General features: G+C 34.3%; 1 protein-coding gene across 1 annotated transcript; it reads right to left on the reverse strand.

The window, feature by feature from the left end:
- Window positions 1-422: 422 nt before the first annotated feature.
- LOC18443397 (uncharacterized) lies at window positions 423-944 on the reverse strand. Its single transcript, XM_006853587.1, has one exon. It carries the CDS (start codon window positions 942-944, stop codon window positions 423-425), a length of 522 nt encoding a protein of 173 aa, XP_006853649.1.
- Window positions 945-17,053: the final 16,109 nt, after the last annotated feature.

The following is a 17,053-nucleotide window of genomic DNA, read 5'->3' on the forward strand; positions in this document are numbered from 1 at the left end:
AGAGAAATTAGTAAATACTCTTTGATTGTTACATATTGTAGAGTATTTGCTGGTATTGTAATGAGATAAGTAAACGGAAAATTATGAAACAAATGTTAGAGTTGAAGACTAGCACAATGAAATTAATAGAGTTGAGGCTTATGTGCTAAATAAGGTCAATGCCAAACAATACTATTGAGTTTTTAGTACATCATGTATCATAAGGCAAGATTGATTAGAACTGAATGAACAGTTAGTGAGCTCCAAGCACATAGACATCTCTCTCTCTCGCAGAGCTCAAGGTACCAATATACACCTAGATGCACACAAACATACATGAATGGTGATATTATTTGAAATTTCATTCTATGCACTAAGAAAGTCTACAACTTTATTGAAACCATGCAAAATTTACAATCCAAGATACACCCGAAAAACCATACTCATAAATTTGTTTCTTCACGACTGTAACTATCCCTCAAAATGTCAATCCTTGGGACGCAGCTCCTACTCCGTGCGATCCCATTCCTCGAAGGCCCAAAATAACCGTTTGGGTCACCGCCCGCTTCCCTCGCTCTCATCCTTCTCAGGACAATCTCTCTCATGGATCTTGCTAGAGAGATAGAGGGGTTCACTTTGAAGCTCCTGCAGAGGGCCATGTGTGTCCCTACAGCCTGCTCAATATCCTCTCTTGAGGACTTGTGCATTTGCTCTTTCACAGCCTCAGAGCAAAGCCCACAAACCCATTTTCCACAATGGAAATCCCTAACATGGCCTATGTAAGCTGGTGTGTAGTCCTCACATAGACCACAGCATTCACACTCAGCTCTCTCAACCTCATCAATGGAAATGAGACCTATCTCCTTACTGATCCTTCCAACTTCATATGAAACATCAGAAATGGTTCTTTGAAGACCTTCAGTTGGGGGTGCCAAATGCTTGCCTTCAATGGAATTTGGTGGCATTTTTTAGCAATGAATAAGGAGCCTATTGGGGTCCAAAGTGAATGAGGATTCTACCTTTTTTTTGAGATGAAAAAGAGGGTTCTACACTCATTATATTGAAAGATGGTGCAAGTTGGGGTGATTGAATATGAGGTGGGTGATAGGATTTGAGGGGATGAATCCTATAGAGTCTCAAAATCTTAGGCAGAAGAAAAAAAAATCTTGGGTTTGGTGAGAAACTCATGGGAGACTTAATTAGGGTTTTGTAAGGGCCACAGGGGTGAGAGGAAGGAGTTTAGGGCCTTCTCTACAAAGATGAAGGGCTTAGATTTGTGAATGGTGTCCTAGGTTGGTGGCATAGAGAGCTCCCTCTTGTCATGATATGTCTTGGTCAAATACATGCACAATCCTAGACAGAGAGAGATGGGCCCTCTTTTGAAGGGGAGAGGGAGAGGGAGAGGAAGAGGGAGAGAGAGAGATGGCCCTTTTTTTGAAGGAGAGAGAGAGAGAGATGGGCCCTCTTTTGAAGGGGAGAGGGAGAGAGAGAGAGAGATGGCCCTTATTTTGAAGGGAGAGAGAGAGATGGGCCCTCTTTTGAAGGGGAGAGGGAGAGAGAGATGGCCTCTTTTGAGAGAGAGAGAGAGAGAGAGAGATGGCCCCACTTTTGAAGAATTGAGAGGCTTGGAGTTTTAAGCAGTGGGCAAAGGTTAGTTTTAATGGATAGGACGTTTACAGTTGCAGTTACGTGACGCCGAAAGTTTGCTTTTGGCATGATATGTCAATGTCCAAGAGTTAGAGAGCGCCTTAAGAGGATTAGAGGCTCACAGGACAGGAGGAGAGAGAGAGAGAGATGAGAGAGATTCAGTTTTAAAGATGAGAGAGAGAGGTGATATTTTTCATTTTTTTTCGAGCCTCTTTTAGAGGATAAGAGGCTTAGAGAGACTCATTTTTTCAAGCCTCTTTTAGATGATAAGAGAGAGAGATTTATCATTTAGGTTCTTGAGGATGAGGCATCCCTTTTGTGTTGACATAGTTGTCTTGGCCTTGGTGGAGTTGACGGGCATTAGTGGCTGTGATCTACAAGTGCATGGCCAGATTGGAGTGGTGTGGCTACATGGAACAAATCAAAATAAACATTGAACAACTCAAGAGTTCAAGGGATCAAATTGTCACAATGAAGAAGTCAGGGTTCATGGGATCAGATTGTTGCAATGAACAAGTCAGGGTTCATGGGATAAAGTTGTGTGCTCTCATATTCATGGGAATGTGGCAATCATCAGACATCCAACTTGTGACATGTCACACGCCTTTGATCTCATTAAGATCTTGATATTTAATGCAATTCCAAGGTCTCTTCTTTCTTTCTCTCTTTTCCGAAATCGTGCACAGCTTAGACATGAAAATAAAATTTATTGGCAAACAACACCCATGAAATTATCTGCGTTTAAGAAAGAGAATAAAAACCCTGAAGGAAATCACAAGAAAAAAGAACAAAATGTGCGGATACGAGCATTTTGACACAAACCCATAAGTAAAAAAAAAAAAAAAAAAACACTGTCTCTACACGGTCTCAAAGATCACTTGTTTTCATTCATTAAATTTCATCTCCCAATTACAATTCACGTGCTCCTTTTATAGGAGTTTACATTCACCACACTGAAGGTAACTACTAAAATAAGATAACTAACAAAATACTATTGACTCAATTCCTACCGGCACGTCCTATTCCAAAAACACATAATAAACCTTCATAATCTAACTTTATCTATTATTAACAACCTAATCTATTCCTATGAGCTAAGGAAATAACCTCTTTATAAATAGGAAACTAGTAATTAATACCTTACCATTTATAACCAAAATATTTAACTTACCGACTAACAAATTATACCTATTATCTCTTAATCTCACCCACTAACACATACACTATAAATAACACGTGCCATCCCCAAAAGATAACCCCCATGCTTTCTACCAAAAACCCAAAAATAATAATTAACCAAAATATTGATTATTTCCATCTAACTCAAAAAGATATCCATCCTTTTAAAATAAGAAACAAAATATACTTTCTAAAACTAAAGATAATTTTCTTTCTACAAGTTAACTCGTATCCAAAAGAAAAACCCACGGACTTTTTATTGCAGGACAAGTCTTCTATGCTTTCCCTACAGCATAGAAGTTCTATCCTCCCCCTTATTCAACCGTCCATTCTGAATGGAGGGCTAAGATTGACCCAATCACAATGTCATGTCTCTAGGTTATTTTATTTTTAATTTTTTTTGGTCATTATATTTTTTGGTCATTATATTTTTTTTGGTCATTATATTTTATCGAAAAATTATTTTTGGAGATAATTGGGGTAATCAATTTCCGCCAATTTCCTTTGCCTACAATTAGGTAATCTCCAAGCATCTTTTCTTTTAAATGGGCATTAAAAATTATGGTTCAAACATTATAGTGCATGAGGGCAACAACCAAAATATTAAAATTACTGTCAAGCTTCTTAATCGAACTAATTATGAAATTTAGTCTACAGCAGCAACCACGTATCTCAACTGCAAATGTAAGTTAGAATTTGTGAATGAAGAAAACCAGCTCCAAAACCCGATGATCCTGCCTATGAAGTGTGGGAATCTGAGGACAACCTTGTCAGTTCGTGGCTTATAAACTCAATTAAAAAATGATTTGGTGAAGGGATGTAGGTACATTGGAATTCTTGGAGGCATGTGGGATGATTTGTCCCATTACACTCCCAACTAGTGATAAAATAACAGAATAAGAGAAGTCGAATAAGATAAAACCTTTGCTATGTTAGTAGGCATTGCTCCAAAGTATGGGGCCGTTAGAAGCCAAATCCTAATGCCATTTGAATTTCCTTCCTATACTCTTGCATGCGCCACTATTCAGAAAGAAAAAACTGGGCATAACCTTGCCATTAAAAAGGAGGATCCCAACGACAACATTGACAAATCAGCCTTTTGTATTGAATCTCAACAAATTGAAAAAATTAACTGTACCGATGACAAATTTGAGAATACTAGTTGTGGTCGTGGTCATGAACGACCTAGGTGCACTCATTGCAAAAAGTTGGGACACACTAAAGAATGGTGTTGGGATCTCCTTGGAAAACTTCCTGATAGGGGAAACCTGCTGCTCAAGTTGCTCAAAGTGAGATGTTCCTCTCTGTTGACAAGCTAAAAGAGTTTGCTTCAATAAATTGGAAAGGCGAACATTACTTCCTCTTTTGAGATACCACATACTACACAACTTAATCTTTTTGGTCACCTATCTTCTACTAATTGTCATACCTGAATCGTTGATATTGGATATATAAATCATATGACTGGCCATTGTGAAAGACTCGAAGGGTATGAACACATGTCTTAAGGAGTCTTGTGTCATTGGCCAAAGGGACTATTGTATCACTCTGTGGAGTAGGAAATATTAATCTTTTTTTCTAAGAATAAGCCATGTAGAGTTTTATATATGCATTCTTTCCCTTCGAATCTATTGTGCCTCTAATTGACTGGCTATTTTATCTGCTGACAATGTTGTTTTTCAAGATCAGGTCTCGAGGAAGAATATTGGTGAAGGTAACCAATCACATGGGTTGTACCTGTTGGATCAAACCTCTAAAACGTTTTTTGTAAGAAAAAAGTAATCTAAGGACTACACATGGCATTGCAAATTGGGACATCCATCTAATAGACTTCTGAAGCAGGTGGTCTTTAGTATTGATGTGTTCTTTTCATCTTGTGATGTCTGTCATTATGCCAAACAGATCACATTTCCATTTCAAAATTCTGATAGAATCAACAATAATAACTTTGATATTGTTCATTTAGACTTATGGGGACCTGCTACAGTTGATTCTTCATCTCGTTTTAGATATGTGATCTCCATTATCAATGATAGATATCGTTATATTCGGATTTATCTATTGAAATTCAAGAGTGATGCCTTCATTGCCTTTAAGGAATTCCATGCCATGATCAAAAACCAATTTGATGCTAAGGTGAAAATTTATAGAACTGATCATAGAAGAATATACAAATAGATTATTTTCTTCATATATGATTGATCATGGGATCATTCACCAGATGTCATGTGCAGAAACTCCTCAGCAAAATGGAATTGCTGAGAGAAAAAACAAGCATCTATTTGAAGTAACATGTGCCTTACTTTTTGAAATGAATGTTCCTATATCATATTGGTCTAAGGACATTCTTACTGCTTATCATCTTATAAATCGTCTGCCGACTAAAATATTGGATAATAGAAGCCCCTATGAAATATTGCATGGTTATCCTCCTACTATTCATCATTTGAATATATTTAGTTGTGAATGCTTTGTGCATTTATCATAAAATTATAAAGACAAACTTGCTTAGCAAAACTCCTTATTTTCAAAAAAAGGTTACAAATGCTATGACTGAAAAACCAAACGAATGTATGTTTCACAAAATATTGAATTCAATGAACAAACTTCATATTTTCAAACTGATAAGCCTCAGGGGTATATTAACAAAACAACCTCTACCCAAGATCTCTAAAATATGGATGATCTCAACTCCATAGTCAAAAATATTAAAAGCACTATGCCTGATCAAGAAAAATTCAATTTCAATATAACAAGAATGCACTTTCACAAAATAGTCATACAGATTTCTGAAACACATCAGAGTAACACATCAATACTCAAGTTGAAAGGTTTTCCGTACATGGGACTGGTTTCTAATACACTTTGCTAGTTGCTTATAACAACAAAATAAAAGAATTCATATCTATTTGTGAAGGGTTTCAATCGCACAAAATATATAGTTTTTATGTTTGCAAAATATATAGTATTTATGCAATTCAAATAGTGTTGGTATTGGGTCCACATGCTGTGGACCCTTGAAAAGTGCACAAGCACCTTTTAATCATTTAGATTGAACCAGCCTCATAAAAGGGCCAAAAATCAATTTCATTTTTCATTTTTCATTTTTATTTAAAAATGATCGTAATATGAAACTTGGGACCTAGCTTCATTTTTATAAGCAGAATTGAATAAAATACTCCCTTATCCCAGGGATTAGTCATAAAGTCTGTCCCATGCCAAAGTTAACCTGGTTTAAGGGGTCCAAATTCAAACATGGCATTACAATAACATCACTTGTGCCTGTTTTTTTTTTTTTGAGAGAGAGAGAGAAGGAGGATATATGGAAATGCAAATGTAGAAGAAAGATCAAAGAGAAATCAATGTACAATACTTTTGAAATTGATTAAAATGGACAAAGATCGCTCTTTCTTATATGGAAAAAGTTTATATAAAGGTTGCAACTTTAAAATGTAGAACTACGGATGCATCTAAAAAATTCATTGAAAAAGGTTGTTTTAATATTGAAAAACCCTCTAATTGAGCATCTCGACATCGAGATGCATGATAAAGAAATAAAAAAGGATTTTGAGTTCAAAAAATAATGCATCTTACAACACATTATCTAGACCGTCCATTTTAAAAAACTTTATACGTTTATAGATCTACTTGTAACCATTTTTGAAGTTTAAAATTTTATAATTAGATATGAAAATAGATTTTGAGATAATCCTAAGAATATTTTGCATCAAAATTATATGTTATGATCAAATTTGAAGGTGCATCTTAATAAGATTGTTTAAGGTTGGAACCTTATGGAAACCACACCCCTCTTTTATATTATTATTTCATAAACTTTCATTATTAGAAGGGGCATAATTTATCTGAAGAAAAGGAGGGCGAGGCACACCCTTCTTTTATATTATTATTTCATAAACTTTCATTATTAGAAGGGGCATAATTTATCTGAAGAAAAGGAGGGCGAGGCTGAAAAGATTGCAGAGAAGGTGAATATTGTCAAGTTTCTAGGAGGGGAGCTTAAATACAAAGAAAACTTGAGTATGAGAAAAGCCATGGGACCACCAAAAAATAGGGAGGTAATGGCCCCCTAGCTATTTAAAGTTTGGATTTGCACTGCCACCCTTTTTTTTTATAGCAGTAATGGTGCCAAAGGGCGAGTCAATGAAAAGAGAAGGCCTTGTCTAGACTATAGATTAGGATTGAGAAAAATGAAAAATTTCACTCCATTTGCTTAAGCTCAATGCCGATTGGACATTTGTATTCTACATTTCCATATATGAGTTTTTATCCTTCATTTCTCCTGAGGATCATGATTTTTTGCATGATTATTATTATCATCATCGTTGTTTTTTTTCAACTATTTGGGATCGGTTACACGAATCATAATCTAACATTCCGCTTTTTCAAAGGTCATACTTTCAGTGAAGCTATAAATCCACATATCTTTTCACCTTCCAACCATGTCAATTTGACTTTTCCCTTGTCTTTTTTTAGCTTTCAAGTTGAACTAACTCACACTTCCTAATGGATGCTTTAAGTGGAATCATTTCTTCTGAGATGCTATTGTCATTTCTATTAGTTTCACTTGAATAGTAGTACCATCATCATCATCATCTGAACATTATCCTAGCTAGTTGGGTAGATGAATTAGGAGCCGGAATAATTTTACGCTAATAAAACGAATTTTGGCATTGAAACTGCATTTTTGAAGAGGATTAACCGCATTTTTTTCGTTTTTTTCCTTCTGTTTTTTATTTTACAGAGGAAACACTAAACAAGCATGTTAGTGGCCCATCTAAAGAGGGTAGAAATTTGCATGCATTAGAAAAATATGGATTCAGATTAGAGGCTTGACGCAAGTGGTGTTCATCTTAAAGCAATCAAAGTAAGGTATATTTAAACTGCACTTGAAGATGCAGTTCCAGCGCTGAAAATCTTAGGACGACATTAAAATCTACTTATATTTCTATTTATGATATTTAAAGCCTGCAAATGGATCATATCTATAAATACTTGTAAACCTTGAAAATAGATGGTCTAGATAATGTACTACAAGATGCGATATTTTTAAATCTTAAAATTATTTTTGGAAAAAGTATATACAAGGATGCTACCTTATCATGTAGAACTACGGATGCCCCTCAAAAATCCATTGAAAAAGGTAGTTTTAATGTTGAACAATCCTTTGATTGATCATTTCGACATCGAGATATATGACTACAAAAAATAAAAAAAATTTAAGTATCAGAAATAGTGCATTTTACAACATATTATCTACACCGTCCATTTTCAAGATTTTCATATGTTTATGATCTACTTGATTTCAACTATTTTTTAAATTTAAAATTTTATAATTAGATATAAAAATAGATTTTGAGACAATCCTAAGAACATTTTACATCAAAATTATATATCATGATAAAATTTGAAGGTGCACGTTACCTCTACATCTACGAATGCATCTGTATGCAAACTGTATTTTTATTTTTCTTTTATATCTATATATCTCAAGGTTGAGATGATCAATAAGAGGATTTTCTATCACGAAGACAACTTTTTCCGATAGATTTTTTATCAACTTTTTCCAATCCAATAGATTTTTTATGTACACCTTTGGTGACACCATAAATGTAAACCTTTTCATTGTCTGTATAAATAGAGTGAGACAAAGAGAGAGAGAGAGCAATAACACGCAAAAAACCAAAAAAAAAATATAAAGAGCCAATCAGATCAAACAAGCTTTGTCAGAAAGTTCATATATAAGTCCAACAAAATTTATTTATAAGAAAGTCGAAGACAAGCAAGATAAAAAAAAAAGGGCTGCCAGTTGCATGAATTTGTCAAAAACAAAAGGCTCCGAACTTCTCAGACCCAAAAAAAACAAATCCATGCAAATCAAAGCTACCCACAAACATCAACACAAAAATAATAGAGAGAGAGAGAGAGAGATGATAATGGCTAAACAAGAAGAGAAATGTTAGCCCTAAACATATTGAGATAGATAGAGAGAGAAGAGAAAGAAAAAAAGGGAAATGTTAGCACTGATCAACATGGTGACAAAAAGCAACGGTTTGTGAACAATATAACGACCGTTGTGAACAAAAGCCACCCCAAAACTCCTTCCACCAAGATCACCTTCAATGAAACTTGCTAGGCCCAGTTTCTCTCTCTAGAATTGAAGCGAGGCCTTGAGAGAGAAACCCTCACACACAGTCATGGCCACCTGAAGAATCATTGTTTCTCTCTCTAGCAATTACAGGAATGCAACTGGTGCTACGAGTTATCCCACCTGATCTCTTACCCTGTTGCCTATCTCTTGGGCTATTAGACTTTGTCCTCTGTCCTCTCTTCAAAATCTCTCTCATCCCATCTGCCAAAAAAAGTGCAGGATTAGTCCTACCAATTCTGCTAAATCTCACACAAACCGCCATGTGAACACTCAGTGCTTCTTCAACCTTCTCTTTAGTGAAAGAAACCTCTTCTTTTTTAGTGGGAGAAACTTCTCCAAGCCTTTGAAGCTCCTCTTTCACAGCTTCAGCACAAAGCCCACAAACCCATTTCCCACAAAACCTCTCTCTAACTTGCTTCATGTAATCTGTGGTGTATTCTTCAGAGAGGCCGCAGCATTCGCACACTGCGTTTTCAACTTCGGAAATCGTAGGAAGCTTCATTTCTTCGATGGGTTCTCGGCTGAGTTCTAGAGAGAGGTCAGAGACTGCTCGTTGTAATCCCTCTACAGAGAGCTTTTGAGGTCTGCGAAAACTATTCTTTTTCTGACTGGTTTTCTCACTCATCTCTTTTGGTTTGATGGTTGGGGTTTTGTTGTAAGGGTTCAGGGTGGTGATCATGGTCTTACTTGGGTATCCATTTGGAAATGTTTCTGCAATCGGTGCCATCTTTTGATTCTAGAGTGAGAGAGATAGCTTGAGAGAGAGAGAGAGAGAGAGTTGGGGGCTCTGTATTTTAGATAGAGAGAGAGTTGGATGCCTAGTTTTTCAATGGAAGCTGAGGAAGAGTGTGAAAATGGAGAGTTAAAGGGGATTGTATCTCTGGTTTTGCTCTGTAGAGTGAGAAGTTAAATTGAAAATGTTCATAAGTCTACTGTGTTTGAAGGGTATTGAGTCTCCTACAATGGCTTTATATAGAGAAGACCTCTCTCTCTCTCTCTCTTGACAGTGTTTGTAAATGTGGGCCATGAAACTTTTCTCTCGGCTTCTCTCTCCTCTTTCTCTCTCTAACTTGAGGTGCGTGCAAGCCTGGGCCATGCAAAATTTGTGTCTTACAATAGTTGATGGTGAATGGACATTGGGGAAAAGGAGTGAAGGTCTCAGATGCTCCATGAAACCAACCATATTCATGCAAAGCAAAACAAAGTCAAAAAGCAATCCAATTACTTGCATAAAACTAGTGGCTTAGTCTTTAAGTTTCTTTCTTCCCAAATTTTGTAGTTTCTTATTGGTTTTTAGCCCTTTAAATGCATGTATAGATTTAACATATTTATAAAAATATATTTAAATACTAGATAAGTTACCAAACATATGAAATTTAGTGCACAATACTTTTTTACGTGTTAACAAACATGGGAAAAGAAAGTTTACAAAAGTTTTTCTTGCAAAAGTGTTTACTTATGTAAATATGTTTTTTAAAAAATATTTATGCACCAACCAAACATGACCTTAAAAAAAATCAATAAAACACGCACACTACAAATGTGTCATGTGGGGGTGTGTGTTTTTTAGAGAGAGAGAGAGAGAAAGAGAAGCACAATAGTGGTGTGTTTTCTTGTGTGGAAGGGATTGAGAGGGAGGTGGGAGACAGACCCGACTCTTTTTTTTTTTTTTTTTCAAGTAACATAGAATTCGCAAATTGTAATTTGCTAATTTTTATACGTCCTATCGTGCACATATTGGTCAAAATGGAAATTAGTAGGCAGCCACATTTGTGTGCGTGAGAGAGAGAGCAACCTTGTTTCTTCCATTAGAAAGTATTTGTATTTTAACACATGATCCCTTCATCCTAATAATTGCTTTTAAAAAAATAAAATTCAATTTGCACTTTAAATGTGGTCAAAATGAGACCTCTCCAACAATAAAGACCATCCATCTGGTGAATTTCAAGATCTAGACCTTTACGAGTTTAAAATTAATCATTTCTTTTTTAACATTATTAATCTAATAGTAATAAAGCTATTTAAAAATTTTGAAAAGGAAAAAATTCATTCTAAGACCTTGATCTAAGCATCTCACTAAAATAGACGATCTATATTAATTACGGAAAGGTTTCTATAGTTCCCCTATAGCATAGAAGATCTATGCTTCCCCTACCATCCAGCCGTCCAATTTTGATCAAGAGAGTCACTCACCGTTTGATCTTAGATCCGACATCTCAAAGTATTTTATTTTAGTTTTTTTTATACAAATTGTATGAATATGAAATTTGATACATGTCATCTTCTCATTGGGGCGCACCTATAAAAAAATATTAAAAATAATTTTGCAATAAAATATAATGACTAAAATACCACTTAAAATGTTAAGGGTATTTTGGTCATTTTATATTCTTAGAAATATTTTGTTTTATATTTTTCACTAGTGCGAGTTTAATAGAGGATTAGACGTGCACAAAATGCTGCTAAAATAGCTTGTATAAAAAAATTAAAAATAAAATAATGTATAGACATGTCATTGTGATTGGGACAATCTTACACCTCCATAGACAGTTGGATAAGGGGAAGTATATAAGTTTTATGTGGTAAAAGAAGCATAGTAAGCTTGTCTTATTAATTGGGCTAGAAAAACAATATCTAGAGTATATTTTAAAACTTTACCTTTTGGTAATTATTCATTCTATATTTAAATTTTGAAGTCGAACAAATGTTTCTAACCTATATTTTTAATATCATGTTATTATATTTTTTTTCTTTTAACTCTGTGGCATGGAATCACTCACCTATTTTTCTCCATACATGTAGAGAGAGAGTGTGTTTTCTACCTTAGCAAGTCACAATTATTGTGATCTAATGCCATTTTTGGAAGAGAGAGAGAGGAAGACAGTTATCATTCACATAACAAAGAGAAGAAAAAGAAGAAGGCCACGAGCTTCTCTACTTTTAGGCTTCACGAGAGCCATCCACTCTCTCTCTCTCATCAGGACTTTAGTACGTTTAGAGAGAGAAAAAAAAAGGAATGGCTGAAAGCCTTGTCGCCCCTAAGCCATTGCCTTGGGTTCGATTCACGAGTGCCTCCTCTCGACCTTGTCTATCTCCTCTGTGACTATTCACACTCATCATGAAATTACTTTTATTTCTTCTTTAAAGAGAAAAGGAATGAGATGAATCACTTCTTTATGTGTTTCTCTGCAACTTGGGAGCTCCATTGAAGGTGCCACACGTGCGAACCGTTGCTTCAACTAAACATGGTTCATTTTGGATGCAACTGCAACCGTAGATGGCAAGTTTGGCTTTGAAATTTTACTTTTAGTAATTTATGTGACGACAAAAAAAATAAGAAAATGAGAAATGGATCAATTTCGGGGGAAAATTGCACGGAATATCGATCAATTTTTTTTTTCCAAAATTGCTCCTTGGTTGGAGGATGCTATCTCCGAACCACTATTTTTTTTTTTTTTGTTATTCTTTTTGTCAATAGGTCAATGACTTGTGTGAGGGGTGTGCCCAATCCAAAAGGCAGTCTTAGGTTGGTATCCTTAGATTGCCTTATTTTTTGGCAAACAAATGAGCTAATGTGGTCTGAGCATGCCAACCACGGCCCACCCTAAAGAGCACAAGAGAAAGCGGTCCAAGAATGGGCAGCTCGAACCACCTCTGAATGCTTAACAAAATCAATCTTTGCGGTCCGAGGATGACAACTTTGGATGGCTTTGAAGAGCACCACAAAAGGCAGTCAAATAATGCTAACATCGGAATGATTGGGCTATGCCCCAAACATTAGGACGCAACCCTACTATCAAAAAGACTAAAAAATATATTTATAAAATGCAGTACCAGGATGTTATCCTCGAACTTACGGCATATTTTGAAAAAATAAAAAAGCCTCAGGTTGACCAAACTTTCGTCTAATTTTAACACAAAATTGACTCATTCAATATTTTAGTTTTTTTTGTGCCCATACGTAATTCACTCTTTTACTGCTAAGGAATGATCCATATTTTAAAGTATTTTATGCCGAGATCCAACGAAGTGCCTTTTTTTTATTTTTTTCAATTTTTTCTTCCAATTCGATGTTTGTTATTTTTTTTCTGAGTGTTCTGGAGGGTTGTACACTGGGTTGAAGTATTTTAGCGGTCAGTCTGACATACCTAACATCAATTTGCCTTGAACTTGAATTTGGCATTTAATATTTTTAACATTAGACCTCTCTAGACTTCAAGATTTTTTTAAGTTTTTAGCTATCTGACTTTTTGTAACATCGGATTGATAGGCCTACTTAGAACGTTCAAATGTCGCGCAATCCTATATTTTAAATGTCGGACTCCTTAAAATATGTTAGTCCAATGTTTGGAATATCATACTGCTCAAAACGTTCGTAGGCCTGACGGTATATTGTTCCATATATCAAACTGGTCATTATAGGGCTGTCCGATATTCAAAACATCATACTAATTTCTACAAACCAAAATAAAATAAAATAAAAAATCGATATGATATTGCAAATATCAAACATGGGCCAAAAAAATAAAAAAGGCGGCCTAAAATACTTCAAAATATGAATATCATGCAGTATCTTTTTTGTCTTTTTTTCTTTTTTACTTTTTTTTCAGGTCTGTATGTAGTTTTTTTTTTGTAATTATTGTTTTTTACTAGAAATGACAAGTGTAAATTTGAGATGGATCTGTACCCAATTTGTGTCAGCTCGTGAAATGACAGTAGATTTCAGGAAACAGGAAAGAGGGAAAATGAGGTGATCTCACTATCACTTCATTGTCAAATAGTTCTGAGACGAAATTCTCATACAGTTTCCTTTATTAAATCCGGACAGTCTTTCTCCCTATCATAATCATAATATCGATGACTTAATTTTTACTTGCATCAAACCAATCCATTCAAGAAAAAACCCAAATGTCAAAAGAGAACCCAAACCATTCCAATCAATTTTTACTTAATTTAAATGATACAAATTAAGTATTTTTTAGGAGGTGGTTTGGAACTTGGAATTTTCAATCTTCTTCTAATTTTCTTCAGCTTGTTTTTTTTTTATTGAAATTTACCTGTAGTCTAATTTTACTCTCTCTCTCTCGTTTTCATTCGATGATTATAGCATCATTTTAGCAAGTGGAAAAGGTGTTTTATGATCCGATTGCAGAGATTTCTTTAAAGTTTTAATATTTTGAAACGATATTAGAAATGGCTATAATCACTAAATTTTGGATATTTTGCCTCTTAAGTATCGTTTCCTTTTCAAAATTTTCCGAATTTCAAAAAATTTAAAAAACTTACGTAATTTTTATTTGTAGTTAAATTATTTTTTGGGGGACTATTTTTGTTAGATTTATTTATTTTGGAAATTATCTTTACATAAGGACAATGTTTCATATGTAAAGATACAGTCCCTTTTTTTTATCTATTTTTTATATAGACTTTGGACCTATTTTTTCAGATTATATGTAATCCCTAACATGGAGATCATTAATATGTAAAAATAAAATAAAAATAAAAACTAAAAAAAATAGTTTTTTGGAGAAACTTTTTTAACGGTTAGATTTTATTCTTTTAGGAGGGACTGCAACTTTGCATCCATCTTAAAGATGGATGTTAATACCTTGGGAAAAGAAAATATAAAATTGCATCCTCACACATATGTTACTTTTACAATATATAAAATCATTAACGAAGTAAAAAAGCCATAATTAATAGTAGAATATCAACTTTTCATTTTCAATTAAGTACATCTTCAAAAAATATCGCAAAAAATGTTTAATTGTCCGCATTCAAAACTAGGAACATTGAACGATAAATGGTTGTTTAATTTGACTCAACCTGAACATGTAGGGGTATACTTAGTTTTTTGGTTAGGGCTCTTAGGTGGGTCATAGTAATCATTTTCAATAGTTTCTAATAATTGTGTGAATTCCTTGGTTCCAATAAACTTTTTTTTGTTTTGTTTTGATCGTTGATGTCGTAGTGATTATGAAAAATTTTCAGGCATTGAGTTTGAAAATTGGTGGGGATGATGACCGTTCCATTTTTTTTTTTTTTTTTTTTTTTTTAGGGGTAGTTCAAAGTTAGAAATCGAACTTGAGATAGAGTCTAAGTGCCAACCACTTAAGCCCAAGCCCGATTCATGGGGATTATGAGTGGATTTGGTTGATTTCTACTCTTTCATATGCTGCTGCTGTTATTAGAGTATGAAATATTAAAACATAAATAAAAAAAAGAAAAATGTTTTCATAGGACTATACCCCATCCAAAATAATAAAGCCTCACCTCATAACTCACGAAAAATTGCAGTTCTGGTGTCGAAAAGCCTACTAATCGATCATCTTGACCTTGACGAAAAAACATTACGATTTTAAGTTCTAAAAATAATACATAATATAACACATAATCTAGACCGTCCATTTTCAATTGGTTCTGCTAGATCTTTACCCTTTTTTGAGCTACAAATTTAATAATTAGTGGTAGAAATTGAATTTAGAGCCATCTTAGAATTTTCCCATGACTAAAAGAATAGGATTTGTGTAGCCTATATTTCATCCAAAAGCTACACAGAACGGTTGTCTTGGTAATTAGGATGTCCACAACCTTGTATTCTACATCCAAGATATGAATCTAAACGAGTTTTCCTGCACATGAAGCCAAATAAGGCATCAGTCTATACTAAGGTTTAAAAAAACGGATCGATCACCCAGATCAGCTATTCAAAAACCGTGTCGGATCGCGATTTGGACCAGAGAATTGACTGAATCGGTCAGTTTTGGCTTCAAAAATATTTCAAAAATTCACTAAAAATCTCTAAAAATAGTGTTTTTTTAGTTTAAAAAAAATTAAAATTGTTACATTATGTACTCTTGTTATTTTGTAAAAGTACATGAATATTGAGACGTTGTTTCCTGTTTGGATGTCTATATAATTAATAATTATAATATAATATAATTATATTGCATTAAACATGATTCAAAAAATACTAAAACCCCAAATTGTGAATATAATGATATCGCATTAAACATGATTAAAAAAAATACTAAAAGCCCTGGCGACTGAGAATAAGATCGGGGATTGTTTGGCAAGAAGGAACGATTTTAAGTTTCATGTGAGGAATAGAGTCCATCATTCAAAATTATCACAATGTAACCAACTATAATATTATATACTAAAATTGGAATTATTACTTTATATTTTTTAATTTTTTTACGCCCTCGTCTTTCTCGCCCCTACTCAATCCTCAAGTCATATTTTGTGGCCCAAACCAAGAATTTTCATAACCAGGCTGCCCATCCCATTGCAACCCTGATTGCTAATTTCAAATTGTGCACAAACTTCCTCCCTACTTGTCCAAAATGCAAGCGGTCAAAAGAGTTAGTCAAAAAGAATAAAGAAACAAGAATTACAGTATCTAAGCTCGAATGATGCACAATGAATAAGCTAAAGCGTTTGCCAATTGATCCGATCCTTATTGCTCTCATACCTGTCTAAAGAGAAATATAAATTCCAAGGTATCCTTTGTTCATGTCTACTCCATTTTTTTTATGCATGAGGTTTCTATTGGACCTAGGCTTTATGATAAAAAAATAAAATGTCGTCTCAAATCCTCGTCCAGAAAGAATTTCCAGCTAAAAAAATTTCCATGGCTCTAAAATCAATTTCCAATACTCACAATGAAATTTGAAATTAAAATAATGGTACATATACTTGCAGATTTGTGAATACTTATTTTTAGGGTGAAATTGACAATCTAGATAATTTGTTACAATATATAGTATTTTTGGAGAATATATATATATATATATATATATATATATATATGGAAGCATCTATGCAAGGCCTGGACGAAAAATGAATAGTATTTTTGTCCATAGGCGCATCACTGTCCGAGAAAATCAAACGGCGTGTGTTTTTTAACCGTCACGGACCTAGCATATCCATAGCGGTACCATCACAGACATATTAGGTCCATGATAGTAAAAAAATCATAGGAAACTGTAACAGTAGACGCACTATCTGTTGCATCCGTTCAATAAACCGCTATAGACATAACAAGTCCGTAGCGGTGGCAAAATACTGTAGCATTAT

The sequence above is a fragment of the Amborella trichopoda genome, chromosome 5 (genome assembly GCF_054954075.1).
Source record: "Amborella trichopoda isolate Santa Cruz 75 chromosome 5, AtrichopodaSantaCruz75HAP2 v2.0, whole genome shotgun sequence".
In the NCBI taxonomy this organism is placed as follows: domain Eukaryota; kingdom Viridiplantae; phylum Streptophyta; class Magnoliopsida; order Amborellales; family Amborellaceae; genus Amborella; species Amborella trichopoda.